Source organism: Xiphias gladius, chromosome 3 (genome assembly GCF_016859285.1).
Source record: "Xiphias gladius isolate SHS-SW01 ecotype Sanya breed wild chromosome 3, ASM1685928v1, whole genome shotgun sequence".
Classification (NCBI taxonomy): Eukaryota; Metazoa; Chordata; class Actinopteri; order Istiophoriformes; family Xiphiidae; genus Xiphias; species Xiphias gladius.
In genome coordinates, this window is record NC_053402.1 from 14,046,842 (window position 1) to 14,065,369 (window position 18,528).

Consider the following 18,528-nt stretch of genomic DNA (forward strand, 5'->3'; position numbering starts at 1 on the left):
AACATTTGAGTGTTGAAAAATAAACTTGTCAGTGCTCTATGTTGTACAAAGTACGTAATTCATTGGGTTCTAGTCAAAATCCCCTTGAATTTCAAGAATCTAAGCAAAAATCCTCTTTATTTTGAAACAAACTTCACTGTTGAATCTATAGAGTAAAAGTTTACATTTTTTTGGAATTTGCCTGGCCTTATCCCAAAGAAACAAAATCTACCTACCAGTACCTCTAAAGCACACTAATTAACATGTTATATCTGGTTTGTTAATCTGTACAAATACCTGAACTGTAAAAATAACAATTCACCATTTTACGGGGGGTTATGTGCCAGAGTATTTCTTAGCAGGCAACCAGAGGAGGCTCCAGGAAGTTACTGGTCCCAGCCGAAAAATAGACTGGAATTTTAGAGGCGCTTCAGTGAGCATTAAAGGTGCTGGTCGGCAGATTTTGTCACCCTCAGACAGAGCCCGGTCTTTCCGGTCTTAATGCTAAGCTAAGCTAACCAGCTGCACGCTGTCGCTTCTTATTTAGCGTACAGTTATTGGAGTATCTTAATATAACTCTCGGTAACAAAGCAAATAAGCGTATTTCCCAAAATGTTGACTTTTGCCTCAAAGGATGCAGGTTTGACAGGCAATTGAGAGTGTGTAAAATATGACTGAATATGATTTAAATAGGAGGCCGACAGTATGATATATGATATAGCAATTCATGTAGCAATTCTACTGGGCTATTTTTAGATCAAGTCAGCAGCTCATATACTTAAGTCTAGTCAAGTGGCTTTAATTTAGATAATATGTGCTTCAGGGGTTTGAACAATGTTTGGCTAGTACATTTAATACTGGTGTTAGTGTAACTTCTAATCAGTATATTCCGAGCCCACACACACACGTGAACTGATTTTTTTTTTACTCAGGATCTCTGTGTGTAAACACAGTTGTATGCTGCGCTTCCATTATCAGCCTGGAATCGCAGCCCAGAACCAGTTGTTATCTGCTTTTGCTCTGACAGCGTGGTGCCCACTCCCTCCTGCTGCTGTGTGATTCGGTTTCACTCGGGCCCATCAGATGTCTCCAGAATGAAATGGGCTTTTTTATCAGCTCTCTCGGTGTCAGCTGTCTCCCAGGCATCCACATACCTGCAAAGGGAGATACACGACCCTCCTCATGCCGCACTGTGAGGCGGTGTGCATCAGTGACTGAGACTGGGACGGTCAGGAGGGCCATCCGTCACAAGACTGCCGTCTCACTGCTCGGCAGAGTCGCTGGAGAGGAAACCAGAAGTATCCTCTCAGGTACGCTGGGTTCAAAGAGTGATGGAAAAATGCCAGGAGTGCACTTTATTCACTCAGTTTAATTGACACACAGTCAGGAAAAGACAGCCGCACAGTCTTTTATGTTGGCATTGAAAAAGAGCAAAGAAATACAGAGGCAGTTGAGGAGCCAGCAGTCTTTTTATCCAGCATGGTTTTGCAAATAAAATTAAATGAACTTCCCAAGGCTGATCCGTGACATTTAAGATGATGCTTTATCACTACTAGCCACAAAAACAGACAGCTTAAGGTTATGGACTCAGCAGAGTCACTGCAAAAATATCTAACCATTAAGCAAAATACCAAAACCATAGACAAAAAAATACAAATATTCTAAATTTGCTGTTATGTGGGAATACATAAAACAAAGTACAAAATTATCACACACAAGATACGAAAAATATTAGGCAATCGCACCATCATGCAGTGTCAAAGTCTTAACATTGTAGCCGTATTTATATCTATCTATTGTGATGTTGGTATTTGATGTTGTGTGATTTATGCATTAGGCCATGCTACAAACTATCACACAAATTTCCTATCTTACCAGTAGACCATATGCTGGAAATGTTACGTTATCAGTAACAAGTAAACAATTTTGCTGATTATGCGTTTCTTTTTCCATCCGTGACATTTAACAGCTTAAATGTCGCTATGATATTATACGATATAATATTTTTCACATATATATGTTTACATTACTGAAGGTGAGCTATATAACAGGGTTATAATCACTTGTAAAATAGTGAGCGCTAATGAATATATTAGATATTTCTTTTTGCTTCTCTGTCAGATAGCAGTCGGTAACCCACCAGTGAACCTTTTATTAATTTTCTGTTTCCTTGACAGGGTAATTTCCTTTTCTGATAAACAGGAGAGAAAGTGCTGCTCTGTATGCCGAATCACCTTTCACTCTGGCCTCAGTTCCTGGCTTGAATGGAAACGCTATAACCTCTTTTGTTTTTTTGGCACGTACTGCTAAAGAAAAAGGAAATTACAAGTCAAGGGAATATGGCTGGTTATCTTCCAGTGAGCTAGACCTGCTGAGAGGAAATATTAAGTCAGTTACAAGAGGTTTCATTACCGACAGTATAATAAGTGAACCGTATTATATGGTGTTCATTTGGTGGGTGAGACCCGTGAAAGGAAGTGATCCATCAAAAATGCAATAAAAGCAATCAACTTATTAGACATGGATCTCAGACCATAAATGCCTGCCTGGCCATATCCCACTGGTTACAGGCATTGTTAATGGCTGGTTTGACTGATCACTTTGGTCAATTTGACGTCAACCTAGAGATTAAAAGCCTTTATACACCAGAAAAACCTTGTCCTCAGAGCTGTTGATTTCAGTTAGCTCAGGTTGTGAGGTCCAATTAATGATGGAGACACTCCAGTCACCGATTTGTCACCAGGCATGGCTACAGCCAGGACATTATTCAGCGGTAGTGTGGAGGCCATTTCCTCCACGCTGCAGAGGCTGGGGGCCAGCCACTCACCAGCCTCAGGGCTCATCTGGGTGGTGGGGGTGTGGACCACGGTGCTCTGGGGGGTGGGGGAAACCACTTGGATGGACACATCAGAGTTACCGGGTTTGGGGCTTTCTGGAAGATCAGTCATAGCCGAGCCCACTGGAGACAAACAAAAACTGCAGGCTTAACATGAATAGGTTTATTGTTGTTTTAAGTGGACAGTGATAAATGTTCATCATTTAGAAATGTGCGTGGCACATCTAAAAAATAAGCTTAATTTTGAGAATCTTGCCATTCTACTGCACTCTGCACTCCACTGAGGCAACATTTTAGTGCCTTTCAAAAAACTGAAAAAATCTCCTCTTAAAAAATGAAAAGCTCACTGAAGCATCAGACTGATCCTTAAACGTTCTACCTGACACAAAAAAGCCTCATAGGCATCTATGAGGCTTTTTTGTGTCAGGTTTTATAGATTTTATTTTGCACAACTATTTGTTTCTAGCATGGATGTTTTAATGAGAAATATCAACAAATCCTTTAAGAAAGAAACTCCCCTTTTTATCTGTACATACACGTATGTAATCATACTCTGAGAATCCTGTTTTTCTTTTTAAGTACATTATCCTAATGTTTAAAGGCCTAAACAACTGGCCAGTTAGTTTTTCAAAAATTAGTGAGGTTGTGCTATTCCCAATTACAATTCATATGAAAAAATATTTTAATAAGGCCTGGGCTGAAAAAACTGTGAACCTGTTTAACAAACCGTGATTCAGCCAGTTACCGACACTTACTCACTGTGACAGCTGCGAGGCTTTTGTGGTGGCCTTTTGTTATCTGCCAGTAAAAGGCAATGGCTTTGACATTACGGATGTAAAGCTATGATGAAGAGTCAGCTATATTTGGCCATTTACACCACAACAAGAGCCACCAACAGATAAAATTTGCTTTGCTATATTTACAAACTAATGACTGTAACTGTGGTTTTCAAAAGTGCTAATTATAGTTTTTTCCTCTCTGAGGTGCATCATTACCATCTGTAGCATCTGGACCAGTGCAGCCCCTTATTACTTAAAAAAAAAAATCATCTAAAAATGTTTTTTCCAGTCTCAGATACCATGACTGATAGTTTTAATAATCCAAACATGTTGTTGAGGGTCTTTATTATAGAGGAGGAAGATATTTAAAATGCAGAGTTCAACTTGTGTGGGACGTGGGAATAATTAACTCTAACTGACACATTTATACAAGTATTTCATTTCCTGACATACTATTAGCAGCAACATGAATTGCTATTTTAATACACATACTCTGACTCATTATTTTCATTACCATTAAGAGGTAAAGTGTTTTCCAGGCTAGCTAACTACTCTGTTTGAACATACCTTGCTCTGATGGTAAACATCCAAAGTGTCAAGTTACAGTCAAGGGCAGTCATATGGTGATTCATGAGCTGCGGAGAGCTGCACCTGTCCAATAAGCCGTGACCCACTGAGCTTGAAGTATCACTGTGTGTCTGCTCTCTGGGTTACCTTGCTCTTAGCCTTCTTGTTCTTACCTCCATCTCTGACCAATTCTGATTTCAGACTATAAAACCTGAAATGGCTGAAGAGGTATCGCATGCTGGTCTCCTCGGGTCAAATGATGTGAGTGCAGCTGTTGCTGGATCGACTCGAAGAGCGTGTATACAGCAAGGAGGGGGCTTCCCTAAATAATGTCTCCCTCCTCATTTCTTTAACTCACCCTCTCGCTGCCTCTGTCTCTGTTTCAAACATGGGTCATTTATCTGTCAGTGCTGGAGGGCAGTGCTTGCTTCATTACATCCAAAAGAACAACAGGAAAAACCAGCAAACAAACTGCAACTTCAGCACCAATCTCTTCTCCTCCCTCCCGGCCTCTATCTATATAACACATTTCTGGTTCTCTCCCATTCTCATCGGTTTCGGACTCTGCTGAAGAGTTCAGAAAATGGCGTCTATTTGGGCCAACAGTCTGGGCAGACTCTCTTGTACACTCACACACCCTCTTACAAACACACATACGCACACACATCCCCAGGCCCCCTGCTAGAATGTCAGGTCAGCAGTAGTAGTGCAGTATCGGTAGCTGTGGTTAGCAGCAGCAGCTCTGTGTGGCTGTGGCACCCCAGTGGAAGAATGTTCATCTCAGCCTGACACGGCTGCAGTGAACCCCTTTTGTTGTGTGGAATGTGTCAGTGTAGTTGCATTGTTCATTGTATAACTAGCTTGGATGTTCATGCTGGAGTGTGTGTTTGTCATTGGCTGTGTGCACATTAATTTACAGTCTCTCCTCTAGTTTTAGCATGTCCACATTGCCTTGTAATAATGGTAGTGTGGTGCAGAGTTGCCCAACCTTTTTTTGTCTGACGTACCACCACAGCCCTATCAGGTGGGCTAAAATACCCCTCATTGAATGAATAACCCTTTGAACGGGGTGTTATTCCTTATTTGTTTTAAATTCAATATCATCATAACTACATCTACAGAAATACTTTTGAGAAATCTGTTCTTTTCGTACAGATACCATTATTTTATAAGGCAGTCAAGGGGATGGATGTTGCTTCACTGATTTTTTCAGTTCTCTAAGGGGATGATAACATATTATATAACTATTGTACTAGACAGGTTTTTGGGTTATTGTGTTGTTCTGTCCCAATTTTTGTCATTAGTATTGTTGCATCTTACCGTGTGTATGGATGTCAAGTGTATAATTTTCACTTAAGTATAGTAAATACATTTATGTGGACCCCAGGAAGAGTAGCAGTTGTTGTTGTTGCAGTAGTGGGAATCTGAAGGAACTAAACGAAGAAACCACATAGAAAAAGCAGACAAAGTGACCCTGGAATTGTGTATGTTTAGGCATGGTCTCTTTTTCTTTTTCAGTAGATTTAGTCTCGTTTGTAGTCAGTGCAGTCATAGTACTACCACGTGGAGTGGCTGAAGCGATCCACCAGTATATTCATTACGTTTGGCTATTTATTTTCACTTTTCTTCTTCTAAGTTTAGGTATTGTTAGAAAAAATGTACGGAACATGAGTAAGAGTCTATAACCATGCTAGTGTGTCATTCTCTGTGAGATTGTACTGAGGCACAGTTACAGCAATGCTTTGAGCTAAATGCTAACACTAGCATGGCAAAATGCATACAAGTGAAGCTGAAGAGAATGTCATTAGTTTTGCGGGTATTTAGCCAAAAATCAAAGTGCTGGACAAATTAAAATTTTAACCTGATGATGGCACTAAAGGAAACGTGAGTTGATCACCCAACAGGTGAAAATTCGTCCTTATCGGGAGGTGACAATTTTCATAGAAAGCCATCCAATAGATTCATCCTAAAAATTCTGTACAAAATGTCATAGCAATCCATCTGTGGAGGACCAACAGACCAAAAGATAGACAGACTGACATAGCCATCCCTTGAGTATCAAACCAATTTGTAATCATATTTGTGTGTTGAGCATCCTGTCTTTTGACTTACTGGATAGGAATCACTTGCACAGTGTATCCCTGTATGTGTGTGTGTGTGTGTGTTTTTGTGTGTGTGTGTGTGTGTGTGCGTGCGCGTGTGTTTGTATGTTCAAGGACAAAGTTTTGTCTCTTTCTTTAAGCTCTAATGCCACACTCAGTCACTCTGGACACGAGACTGCATTCTCAGCTGCTCTACTCTGTCCTTCATGTGTGAACACACAACACACACAAACCAGACACACACAGGCATAAACACACACACACACACACACACACACACGCACACGCACACACGCACTCAAAGTCCTAGACACACGTTATCAATTAATACTTCTCTCTGTCTTCATCTCCCTCCCTCTTTGCTCTGTATCTCTACTCTTTCTTCACATGTATCACCAGCCCTAATTCTCTGCTCTATCTCTGTCACACAAACACACCCTGAGCCCTGCAGACATTTTCTTTCACTCCTTCAATTGCAATCTTCCCTCTCTTCCTCCTAGTCTCTCCTCTTGTCTCTCTTTCTATCTCTATCTCTATCTCTTCTCTCTCTGTGTCACTGCTCCAAGAATCCTCATCGCTCTGCTTTAACTTTAAAGCCACGTCGGGATGAATGCTGTATCTCTGCAGTTTCTATGTGTGTGTGTCTATGTAAGTGTGTATTTGTGTGAATGTGTATAGTACTGTATAGGTTGATATCTACGCATTCTAGCCTGTGTGTGGGTGTGTGTGTGTGTGTGTGTGTGTGTGTGTGTGTGTGTGTGTGTGTGTGTGTGTGTGTGTGTGTGTGTGTGTGTGTGTGTGTGTGTGTAAGTTTAAAGTGGGTTGGCATCCTGCCTGCCTAGTAGCAGCTGTCATTGGGCACCAGAAGAAATTCAAAATCATTGCTACAGTATCATGTTGCCAGCAAGCCTGAGCCCTGGCATTTAGTGATACAATGTGAGTGTGTGCGTGCTCCCACCTCGGCTCTCTTGTTGGGCCCAGAACTGCTCAACAGTTCTGGCAATGTTGTGGTTCTCTCTTAGTTCTTTTTGCCACTGGCGCAGCTCCTGCACATCTGGTCGTGCCCTGATCTATAACACGTGTACACACACACACACACACACACACACACACACACACACACACACACACACACACACACACACACACACAGTACACGTGCAAAAGCAGCACATGCATGAATTCGGATAAGCAAATATCATCAATAACTTAATTAAGTTGCAAGCTGATCAGTACCAGTAAGCGCCCAGTGTTGTCTAAACAAGGTGAAACAACTTAACAAACCTGCCATTAGATGTTCCACCATCTATGTTGTAGTTAAAGACTGAGGGATCTGAGGTTTGCAGAATCAGTAACATCTTTTAAATCACTTCTTAAAGCCCATCCTATATAAAAAAAAAACTCCTATTAATGTTTTTAGGGGATATATAAATAAGGTTTATTATTATAATCATTATTATAGTTTTAATGTGGAGTTATGACTTGCAGCTTTAACTTTGATGCTACACTGTTGCATAACCTTGCTATAAACAGTTTATTGAGGTCTCTGTGTGTGTGTGTTATGTAAATATGCAAGATAGTGACTGAAGAAAACCCCTGTACTGAGGATGTGTATACCATGTCTGAAAGGACCATCACTGTAGATGGTAATGAAGCGTGTTTAGATGTGTAACTGAGTGTGTTTGAGTGTCCGTGTCCACATGGTCCGTGTCCGTGGGTAAATTGGTGAAATTTGGCATCATATCTGTGCATTCTAACTGTCAATAAGCTGTCTCTATGTTCAGTCTTTAGTTAGCGTGAGCTCTTTTGTTCTCTGAGGAAGTTCCTGTAGTTGTTGTATGTGTTTGTGTGTGGGCAGCTGGCTTCCCCGAGAGATAACTAAACAGACTTGCTGTTTTAGATTAATAGAAAATATGAAGAGCTCACTCTGCGTTCCCTTCTTTGTGTTCTCCTCCTACCACTAAACTAGGCCTTCATCTCCTTCCATTTCCTTTTCCTTCTGTTTCCTCCTCTCTTCTCTCCTTTGTCTCCGGTCGGCTCTTGTCTTCTCCCCGTTCTCCTTCAGTACCCAGGTGTGCCTCTCCTCAGATACTATCTCCCATACCAACACCCCATTCTCCAGCACGTCATCCCTTTCAGTCCACCTTTCTCCTCTCTACTCTGTATTCTCTCCCATCACTCCTCTCCCCAATCTTGTTTTCCTCCTGCTCCTCCCTCTCCATTCGACCCGAACATTTCCCATGAGTGCTTGTTTGTTTGGCGACAATAGTGTTGCTATTAGCAGTTGTATACTGTATGCCTGGTGATGGGTCGAGGAATGGGTAAGACTAGTTAGCTCCAATAGCTAATTCACTGGGTGTCACAACGCCGCAACAGCCTCTCTGCTGATGAGAGCAAACCATAGAAATGGAAATGAGGGGTGAGGGTCAGGAGGGGTGGGAGGGCTGGGGTCTGTTGTGTTTGCTCAGCATCGCTTGTGTGGCCATTTCTAGTCTCTGTCCCTTCTGCTGGTATGCTGAAAAAACCTTAAACCTCCAGTTTTGATTCTGCTGTCCTCCGTTCAGGGAAAGCTGAATTTGTGAACATACAAGCTTTCTACAGAGTGTTGACAGTTTGTGTGTGATAGCAGGAGACAAAGAGCTGAGGTGAGTGTATGTGAGTGTTTTGAAGCCTGCCTGTGTGCATCAGCCCAGCTGATTAGCTGGGGTGAAGTATTGTTTTGACTGTGTGCATGAAGCTGGTCTAGGACTCTGTGTGTTTGTGTGTATTTATGCTTTGTGTGAGAGTATAAGAACTTAATTTATGACAACAATTTATATATCTTTTCATCCATTCTTCCTAATGTAAGATAATAAAATATCCTGTTGCTATAATCGGCCATGTCATTGCACAAGAGAGAGAGTCTGTTTCAGTGTGCATGTGAGTCAGCCCTCTCATGCTGTGTGCATGCATGAAGGATGGGATTAGAGTGGTTAGAAAAATTAGCAAGACATTCCGAGGCTGCATGGATTCACACGCATTATTTGACATGCAAAAGCACAACCACAAGCAAGTGCATACGTGCTGAAAAATCACACGGCAGCACAAAACACTAAAAAGAGGGATTCCATCCTCCTCTATCTCTCAAAGCCCAAAATGTCAGCAGCACAAGCAGAACCCCCTACACTCAACAACACAGAAACAAAAACCTTGCACAGTATGCCTTCCTCATCCTCTCTCTCACGCACACTTCAATTGTACTGCACAGCCTTTCAAGCTGCCTTCCTTTTTGTGCAAATCTGCCTGTGAGACTGAGCTCCTCTCCCAGTCTCACACTCCGCAGCAGCACAATGGCTTCTGTTCGGAGGGACTGGCTGCAGTTGCATCACCAGCCACACAGACAGGCTTTATAAAGACACAGCCACCATAGTCTACTCTAGCTACCCTCCACACTCAATCCACCCACCCACCCACCCACCCATCATCTTTTTGTTGACTGATGCTTCCATCAAGGTTTAACCAGCCAAGCACCCTGTGATCTGATTCGTGCCTGTATAGACTCATACAAAGTAAATGGTTGCACTGTGACCCTACTGTCCTTTGGAAGAACACTTAAAGGTATGTAAGATCAAAAATACTCCCTATATTTCAGACGGAAGTGTATATTACAGGGCTACCTGTGTAGGTCCTTGACCAGTCAATCTGATTCTGGGACAGCATGCCCCTACAGCCCCTTTACAGGAGTGGAAAGCGAGGACGAAGCAGAGCCCCTGCTACAGGATGTCCTGAGTGCCTGTGACACATTTTCTGCATGAGTGCCACTGCATGTGACCCGTCACTGACTTACCACTGGACCAAACCATTCATCTATTTCTGCCCTCGGATCATTCAGCTGGAATCACAGACCTACTTCTGCTGAGACTATAAAGCTCTCTGGGGATTGGGTGTGTGTGATTCTATTAGTTTATGTCAAGAGGAATACCAATCAGTACTCTAAGTGCCCCACTTCTTAACAATAACTGGGCCTACTAATCCAAGAGTACTTTCCTCAGACATGTTGGGACTGTAACAGGGCCGACATTTTTAGTCAAAACAAATTAAAAAAAGAAATAAAAAAACCCTATGACTTTATTATTGTGCATTACATACAGTAGTTACCCTTAGAAATAAAGCATCAAATTCTGAGTTGGGGTGGATGGATGGGTTAACAAAATGCAGAAATTTCACACAGGAGACTGCTGTTTGTTTCCTCTCCAAAACTGACAGTCAAAGTTGTTTCTCTTATCTATGACCTTTCTACAACGTTACGTGTGTTTATTATTGTAATCATAGGGCGAAGGTTCTCTAACCTTAAGGAAGTACTTATTTTAACCCAAACCAAAATCTTTTCCTGAACCTAACCAAGTGGTTTTTGTGCCTAAACCTAACCAAACCATGATGGTTTTCCAACTTTAACCTTAACATTTGTACCATGAAAACGAAGGTCCGCTGCTTGTATGCTCCTATGGGTCATATCCAAGGGTAGGGACAAGCAATCTATAGGGTCATTTAGTTTGGAGGACTTGTTGAGCGGACAGTTCCTTGGCTGAAAACAGCAGTTGGAATCTCCGCTCGTTGCCTAACAACTGCCCCCAAATAAGAAATATTCTGAACCATAAAACGGCGAGGCAAATTGTCAGGCTGTTTTCCCGCTATTTCTAGTCTTGTGCTGAGTAAAGCTAATTGGCTGCTGGCTATAGCTTTGTATTTACAGGACAAATATGAGATTTGTATCAATCTTCTCATCTAACTCTCTGCCAGGAAGCGAAACAGTATGTTTCCAAAAATGTCAAACTAAAAAAAAACAACACACATAGCTTAGAATCAAATCCATCAAAACATCTTGGATGGAAACAAGATAACCAGTCACCCTTATCTGATCGGAGTTGGACTTGGTTGGACAGGACTGGGATTGATCATGCTAGGTAAAGGTAGACTATAGCCAGGATGTGGCCAACCACAGTGTGTGTTGCTTAAATCTGAAAATGGAGAAAGTGAAATGATTATGATAAAAGGCTGCTTCTCTACCCAACTACAACCCCTTAATATTGACAGCCTAATTGTGATCCCTATTTATTACACAGCTACTACATCACTCCAACTCAGCTGACTAGTCCTGAGAGAGCCTGAGAAGTCTTAGTGATCAGTGGAGTGTGTGCACGTACATACCGTATGTGTGCATTACCGTAGCAGGCATGGATGAATGGATTAGAGTTGGGCTAAGGCACATGGTGTAAAGAAGATTATGTAATATGTTTAGACCTAGCAGCTCACTATAGTTCTCCGTGAGTGAAACAAGAGACAATCGCATTGTCTGGGTTATGTATGTGAGCTAGTGTGTGTGTGTGTGTGTCTCTGTGTGTACTATCTCTGCCGCTGCTTTTCTCCAGTCCTCAATATGTTTTGATGAAAGAGATTAATAATGGAGGGATAAAACTCCAATCTACCAAAATACTCTCCTTCCCTGCCTAATGGGCCTCAGTCTGTCTGTCTTTCTTACACACAAATACACACATACTCGCACAAATACACACACATCCTCTGCAGTCAGCGCTGCGTCAGGCAGGTTATATAACAGCAGAGAGTGTAAGAGTGAGGGGAAAAAGAGGGTGTGTGGAGGGGGGTGAAGAGAACAGATTATATTGATAAAGATAGGGGTTTTTGATATTTGCAATCAGCATAATTATCAATTATCTCGATATTTACATGTTACAATATTTAGTAAAATATTCAAAAACCACAGGGAAAACTCATATTCATTATTGAGTCAAATGGATTTTTTTTTTTGTGTTCTTCTACCACAAAATCCCATAATCCTATTATACTCTCATAAAACCCTAAAAAATATACTCAAGTACTTAAAAACCTCACACTGGGAAAGATTATGTTGAAATATAGCTTCTTATTGTTCACTTAGATATGAGATCTAAGACCCATGATGTTATGCAATGAGAATTTTGTCAGAATGCCTCTACAATGGCAGAAAATGAATGATTATATTGAATTGTCACATGCTGTTTGCAAACACATCCGTACACATTCTCATGGCAGCAGACACATAGACGGAAACTATGTTACACACATACTGTATGTATACACACAGAAACAAATGAGGTTTTACAGTGCATCATTTCTACACAGGTGACTGTGTGCGCTGATGTCCTTGTCTCTGCTCTGCTGCCCACTGTGCTGTTAACTGATGTTTTGCTCGAGCCCAGGTAACAGCAGCCGTGACACACTACATCGCCTGTCAGGACCTTGCCTCAGTGCCAACCCAAAATAACTCTACCCTGTGTATCTTAAATAAGTCATGATCCTCTGTGTGTTTAACAGGCTGAGCCTCAACTTATGACCCTGATAGTGCTGCGTTCACAGCCGCCCTGTGCTTATCAGGGGCTTCATCCTCCATCTCTCTCCCAATGCAAATGCTGCATTTCCCTCAATCTTGCCCCATTCCTAATCCGAGGCCACTCTGCAGCATAATCTTGCCTCCCTTTTGTCATCCATTCATCCAAAAATGTTCCAAATCCAGCTTGAGCTTTATCTTTCCAAATATATCCTCCCATTCTCTCTCTTTACTAACACTGTATCTTTCTGGCTGTGCCTCTCTTTTTCTAAATCCCTTGGGGTGCCTGGCTGCAGTACTATTAGTGGCCCTACTGAACCCCTCTTAGTTCAGGGTAATCAAAGTGAGAAGTGACAGGCATCTGGCTCACTGCTGCCACCTGATGGGAGCAGAGGCCAATTAGATTTTGAGTTGTTGCAGAAAAGAAAAAAAGAGGAAGCGTTGCCCCTTGCTTGTGTAAAAGTGGTCCAAATCTGGATACATGCACACGCACATTCAGTACATCTTTTCATGCATACACCAACAAATTCAACTGCATGCAAAAACATATTTTCAGATTGTTCGAACAGAATGTATTTGCACAGCTGGCATCTTTTCTTCTCGATGGTGAAGCTGAAGCCTCCCACAAGCATGAAGGATAAGAAAAAATAAGAGTTTCTGGTGAGACAAACAAAACTCAGACCATCTTGCACTGAGTACTCAATAGTCATTACTACATTATTACATGTTTACTCCGTACTCATGGGTTGGACCGAACCCATCTTCGAGCTTGGCCTCCATTTTGATCTCAACTACACACCTGTAAAGTTTCGTAGCTGCGTCTTGCACCATCATGATGATGATATCGTGGTGACAAAATCTTTCCACAGATAGACAGACAGACAGACACCTGCCAAAGTACTCAAAACTGCCCCTGTGGTAGTTCCCGTGACAGCAGGTGTCCCCAGGACCACATTTTGCCTTGATGACACACACACACACACACACACAGACTCACAAGGTGAACACAATACCAGCCATACGCTGTCGAGGCTGGTAAACATGATCCCTGCTTGCATCCTTAAACGATATGAGCCGGGGTTTATTTGTGTGTGGAGAAACTGCGGCTGTTTTCCTCTGGTAGTGTCTGTGTATGTCTATTTATATCACAGTACAGAGGCACTGCAGACCACGACGCCCACACAGGAGGGAATTAAAGCCCGTCATCACTGATGACATAATCATGCTGCTGAATGAAATTGCAGTCCCTGTGGAACAGCGGCTTTTCAGTGGGATGGAATTATACAACAAGATCGCAATGTGTGCCAAAGTACACGCACGCAGGAGGGAGCCTATTGTATCCTAACAGACCCACACACATGTAAGCGCACACAGGCATACAGACTCACTGTGGTGTGTGGGGTAATTGCAGGCTTCCTTCATGCTTTTGACATTAAAATTCAAATTTTTTCCACAGAGTAACTTCTTACATCAACTTGAAAAGTTTGAGAGGAGGTAATTAGAGTTGGCAAGCCAGACTAGCCCAGGCACACCCAGCTAAAGTTATATGGAAATATGTGAAGGGATAGTTTCATAAATGTTAGAATGTAATACACATCAAGGTTTAAGCAACATTTTTGTATTTTGTTCCCAGCTTTTAATTTGAAATTTCCGAGATTTTCTTAGATTTTTGAGTTTGTGTGTTTGTTAAAGTTTGTTTGCCACTTTTTGAGGCTTTTCAGACCCCTGTAATCAATTTTCTGTAACTCTGTTTGGTTGCATTCCTAGTTCTAGTCCTTTATGAAAGGGTTGGAGAGAAAGCCTGCTTCTAGTCATTTCCAGTTTACCTTGTATCCCCTCCAGAAGGCCTGGATGAGCAGAGCAGCTTGATCCTCACTCAGCAGTAGAAAAAGAGGGATGGGACGCCTTGGGCTTAGGATGGAGAGAGAAAGAAAAATGTGACAAGACAGGAAGCATGGCGACATGCACATTCACAGCATGTATCTGTGGATTTCAGAACTCAAATCTAGTTTCTGCAAAATTAGTTACAATGAAATTAATGTTCGTTCTACACTAGACACTGGAGATGAGACAGGAACCTGGAGACCGCGAAACTACAAAATGTCAAAGATAAGTTTTCAAATAAAAAAAAAATAGTTTAATTTCTTGACAAACAAGGATTTTGCAGACAAACAGCTGTAGCGTGTGTGGCAAGACAGGTGACAGGTTGAGGAGACACTCACTGCGTGCTGAGCAAGTCCTTGACAAAGGGGATGTCATAGAAGTTGACTGGGACCTGTCCTTGCCTGCGGGGGTTATGGCTGAGGAAAGAGGAAGAGTGAGAGAGGATGAAAACACATGACACGCATATGACATTTGAGAGAATTTACTGGGTGAGGTAAGTATAATAGAGTGAAGAGAGAATTGCTGAGAGTAGTGAGGGCCTTACTTGTATAGCCACTCTGTTAGGAAGTCACATGGGTTAAATGCTGTTCTTTTCCTCTGCAACACAAAAGAAGAAAACTCAATGCCATGTAACAGGCAGAAGAAGTATTCAGCACTACTTATACTCATTTCATGAGTAAAAGTACAATGTAAAAATACCCCATCACTAGTAAAAGTCCTGCATTCCATCTCTCACTTAAGTAAAAGCAAGGAAAAACAAACACTCCAGTAAAGTACAAGTACCTAAAACTGTATTTAATCACAGTACTAGAGTAAATGTACATAGACTGTGGAAGTTGATGTGGTTTGTCATTGTATATTCAGTGGTGGAATAAGTATTCAGATCCTTTACTTAAGTAAAAGTAGCTTTACCAAACTGTGAAAATATTCCACTAGAAGTAAAAGTCCTGCATTCCAACCCTTAATAAAGTGGTTTTCAGGTATTATCAGCAAAATGTATTTAATGTATCAAAAGTAAAAGTAATAATTATGCAGATAAATGGTCGCTGTTATATATTAAGTTTCAGGATTAATATTACTGGTGCATTCGTTCGTACGCTGCATTTTCATGCTGTAGTTGTTTAAGGATGCGCTAAGTTGAACTATTTTATATACCACTGAGAATCTTAATCTACAGCAATGCATCATATTCTATAAGATCACCATATGCTTGTAGGGTCACTGTCCTGTGAGAATCACTTATCTCTAAAAAGTCTGGGAAAAACAGCCCTGTTTTCAAATTTGTGTCAATGAGAATTTTCTCAACCCATAAAGGAACACTTTCTCTTTCACTTTATAAGAAAAGCTCAAATTCAAAATCACAATATTTGGAGAAAAATAGTTTTCACTGGACAGGAAGGGTAAGAAAAATTGTAATCTGAAAAGTTACAAGTAACTATAGCTGACAGAAAAATGTAGCGCATTAAAAAGTACAGTAGTTGCCTCTGAGATGTAGTAGACTGGAAATATAAAATGGCAGAAAATGAAAATACTCAAGCAAAGTACCTTGAATCCGTACTTAAGTACAGTACTTAAAGAAATGTACTTAGATACATTAGGTTTTAAAACAATCCTTGGTCATCTAGATGGATGTAGGATGGATCACATGAAATTCAGACCTGGAAACAGCCGTGTTTCTGAGCTTCTCTCAGCAAAGCCTCCAGTCCAGGCAACAACACTGGAAACACCCTCCTCTCCATAAAACGTGTGACGGGACCTGACACAGACACTCACACACACAGACATACACTATATAGACCAGGATGCCACAGACATTTGTGTACAAATGCACCCTGCAGGGCAAAGCCTGTTCATCTTACCATGTGGGCAACTGCCCAGGGGCCTCAGACCCTTTGCGGCCCCAAAAGCCCCAGGTTCAGTCTGCCTACATAATTTGATTGACCACAACTTTGTCAGAAATCTGAAGTAGAGTACCAACTTTGACTGGTCCTCCCTCCTCCATCTTGTCTTGAAGAGAGACCCTGTGTCAAAATCTGGCTTTAACAGTTTTTTTTTTCTTTTTTACGGTTTTAGTTTATATTTCGGTTGTTTGTTGTGAAGTGTTTCTACAATTGTTTTAATTTCTTTCTGTACGCCAAGTAATTATCATCACAGAAATTCTTGGGGAGGGTCGTATTATTCCATCAAAGAAGTACTGTGAGGCTGAGACCAACAATTATTTTTATCATCAGGTGCAGAGTTTCATAGTTCACGGAGTTGTAGAGGCAATGTACTTTGAGCTGCTGAGGGTCGCCTCTGGCTTGGTGGACGAGGTTTTCTTAGCACAGTGTGGCCAGCGAGAGCAGGGCGGCAGAGAAGTGGGTCAAAGTCTTTCAGAGGATCCCCATCCACAAACACCTAATGAAACCAGAGACTGTTGTAATTGCTTGAGAGAGACATACGGCAGACTAATGTGGCAGAGTTGTACGGCTGACCTTGGCTGTGTTGAGTCCATAGCAGACTGGGGAGTGTGTACTGGCGCTGTACTGGGAGAACTGGGTACTCACTAAGCTGTTTTCTGTCCACACAGCAGCGGGGGGACTGGGCTGCTCAGCTTCGTACTCTCCAACAACACGTTTAAAAAAAAAAAAAAAAATTAACTTTTTTGTTCGGTTCACGAAAGCTTAAACGAATAGAGCAGTTTTCTTTATCCTCTTACCTTCACAAACTTGTTGCCAAAGCGATTTTTTGGCACCGATTATCTTCTCCATTATTTTGCTTGTTTTCTCCAGCGGTCGTCAAGGACTCGTTGGTTGCCAAGGAAGTAGTTATGCTTCCTTGGAGACCTACTTCCGGTGTAAGCGCAAGTTAGAACTATACAGGACTACGAGCAGTGGGAGATAGTAAGGGAAAATGAGCAAATGATATACACACACACCCTCTGCTTATAGCTTACTTGTAGTGTAACGCGTTATCATAACGTTACTCGTTGTGTAATACTTAATACAGCCTCCTGCCGCTGATGGTGTCCATGTCTGCCGTATTCTAAGTGGTTTATATCGGTGGTCACAGCAAACAAAAGTCAGGTTTTTTTTTCTCGAAATGTTTTTTTTTTTTTTTAAGAAAGAAAGAAAGAAAATATTGTGATTTTGATCTGTTTTAAATGTAGGGAAAAAAAAAAAAATCGCTAGAGCTCCAATCCGTTAATTCTGTAGTTCCCCTATTCGCTACTAGAGAGCAGCAGATAACTCGCTATTGACACTATGTTTAACCTTTGAAGACTTGGATGCAGGATTTGAATTCTGGTCATAAATTTATAAAAGGAATAAATATACACAGTATGATTCTATATTTGCCACTATAAGCACTTGGGGAAAAACAAAATTATTTCTGAGGCAGTAGGCTTGTCCAATTAATTACTTAATATTCAATGCCAGCGGTGGAGAGAAACTAAGTACATTTACTCCTGCTCTATACTTTCCACTTTCTGCTACTTTACACATAAAGTCCACTACAATTCAGAGGAAAATATTGTACTTTAATATTTTGTGTTCTTTTGCAGATGAAGGTTTTAAAAGTCTATAATGAGCTTTTAAAATACAAGGCATTGTAATACAGTAAGCCAACCAATAGTATAAGTAAAATTAGTTCTTCTAAAATCGGCTACAATATTATGATGATGCTTGTGTGTTAATGGATCAATAATGATCCAATTTTATAACATACAGAAATGTAAAATGACCCATTTTGATTGTATGGAGAGTGATTTAGGTACATTTTTCTGATGATACTTATGTACTTCTTTTGAATGCAGGACTTTAACTTGTGACAAAGCATTTTTAAATTGTGGCATTTCTACCTTAAGTTTAAGTTCTGAATCCTTTTTTCACTGCTGTCTATACCTTAGCTCAAACAAGGAGAGAAATACACATTCTAAATTAACATTGACTGGACTACAAAATCCTGGAAAAAGATGAGAATTCTTTCGTAACTTCTAGGCATTTTTGTTTCGTCTCCTATTGAGTTTACTCAAAATGT

General features: G+C 41.1%; 1 protein-coding gene across 1 annotated transcript; it reads right to left on the minus strand.

Annotated features, from left to right (window-relative positions):
* Nucleotides 1-1,429: 1,429 nt before the first annotated feature.
* iqck (IQ motif containing K) lies at nucleotides 1,430-17,285 on the minus strand. Its single transcript, XM_040123616.1, has 9 exons — nucleotides 17,210-17,285; nucleotides 16,986-17,113; nucleotides 16,785-16,908; nucleotides 16,170-16,279; nucleotides 15,056-15,108; nucleotides 14,850-14,927; nucleotides 14,454-14,538; nucleotides 7,222-7,333; nucleotides 1,430-2,938 (listed from the first exon to the last, which is right to left on the minus strand). The coding sequence occupies exons 1-9, from the start codon at nucleotides 17,259-17,261 to the stop codon at nucleotides 2,661-2,663; spliced, it is 1,020 nt and encodes a 339-aa protein (XP_039979550.1). The 5' UTR covers nucleotides 17,262-17,285; the 3' UTR covers nucleotides 1,430-2,660.
* Nucleotides 17,286-18,528: the final 1,243 nt, after the last annotated feature.

Excerpts from the sequence above, each read along its gene's own strand:
- iqck (XM_040123616.1), bottom strand. The coding sequence starts at position 17,261 with ATGGAGAAGATAATCGGTGCCAAAAAATCGCTTTGGCAACAAGTTTGT. Across the intron at positions 14,539-14,849 it reads AAGGACTTGCTCAGCACGCA|CCCAAGGCGTCCCATCCCTC; the intron begins GTGAGTGTCTCC and ends CTCCATCCTAAG. Across the intron at positions 7,334-14,453 it reads CCTTCTGGAGGGGATACAAG|ATCAGGGCACGACCAGATGT; the intron begins GTAAACTGGAAA and ends CACGTGTTATAG.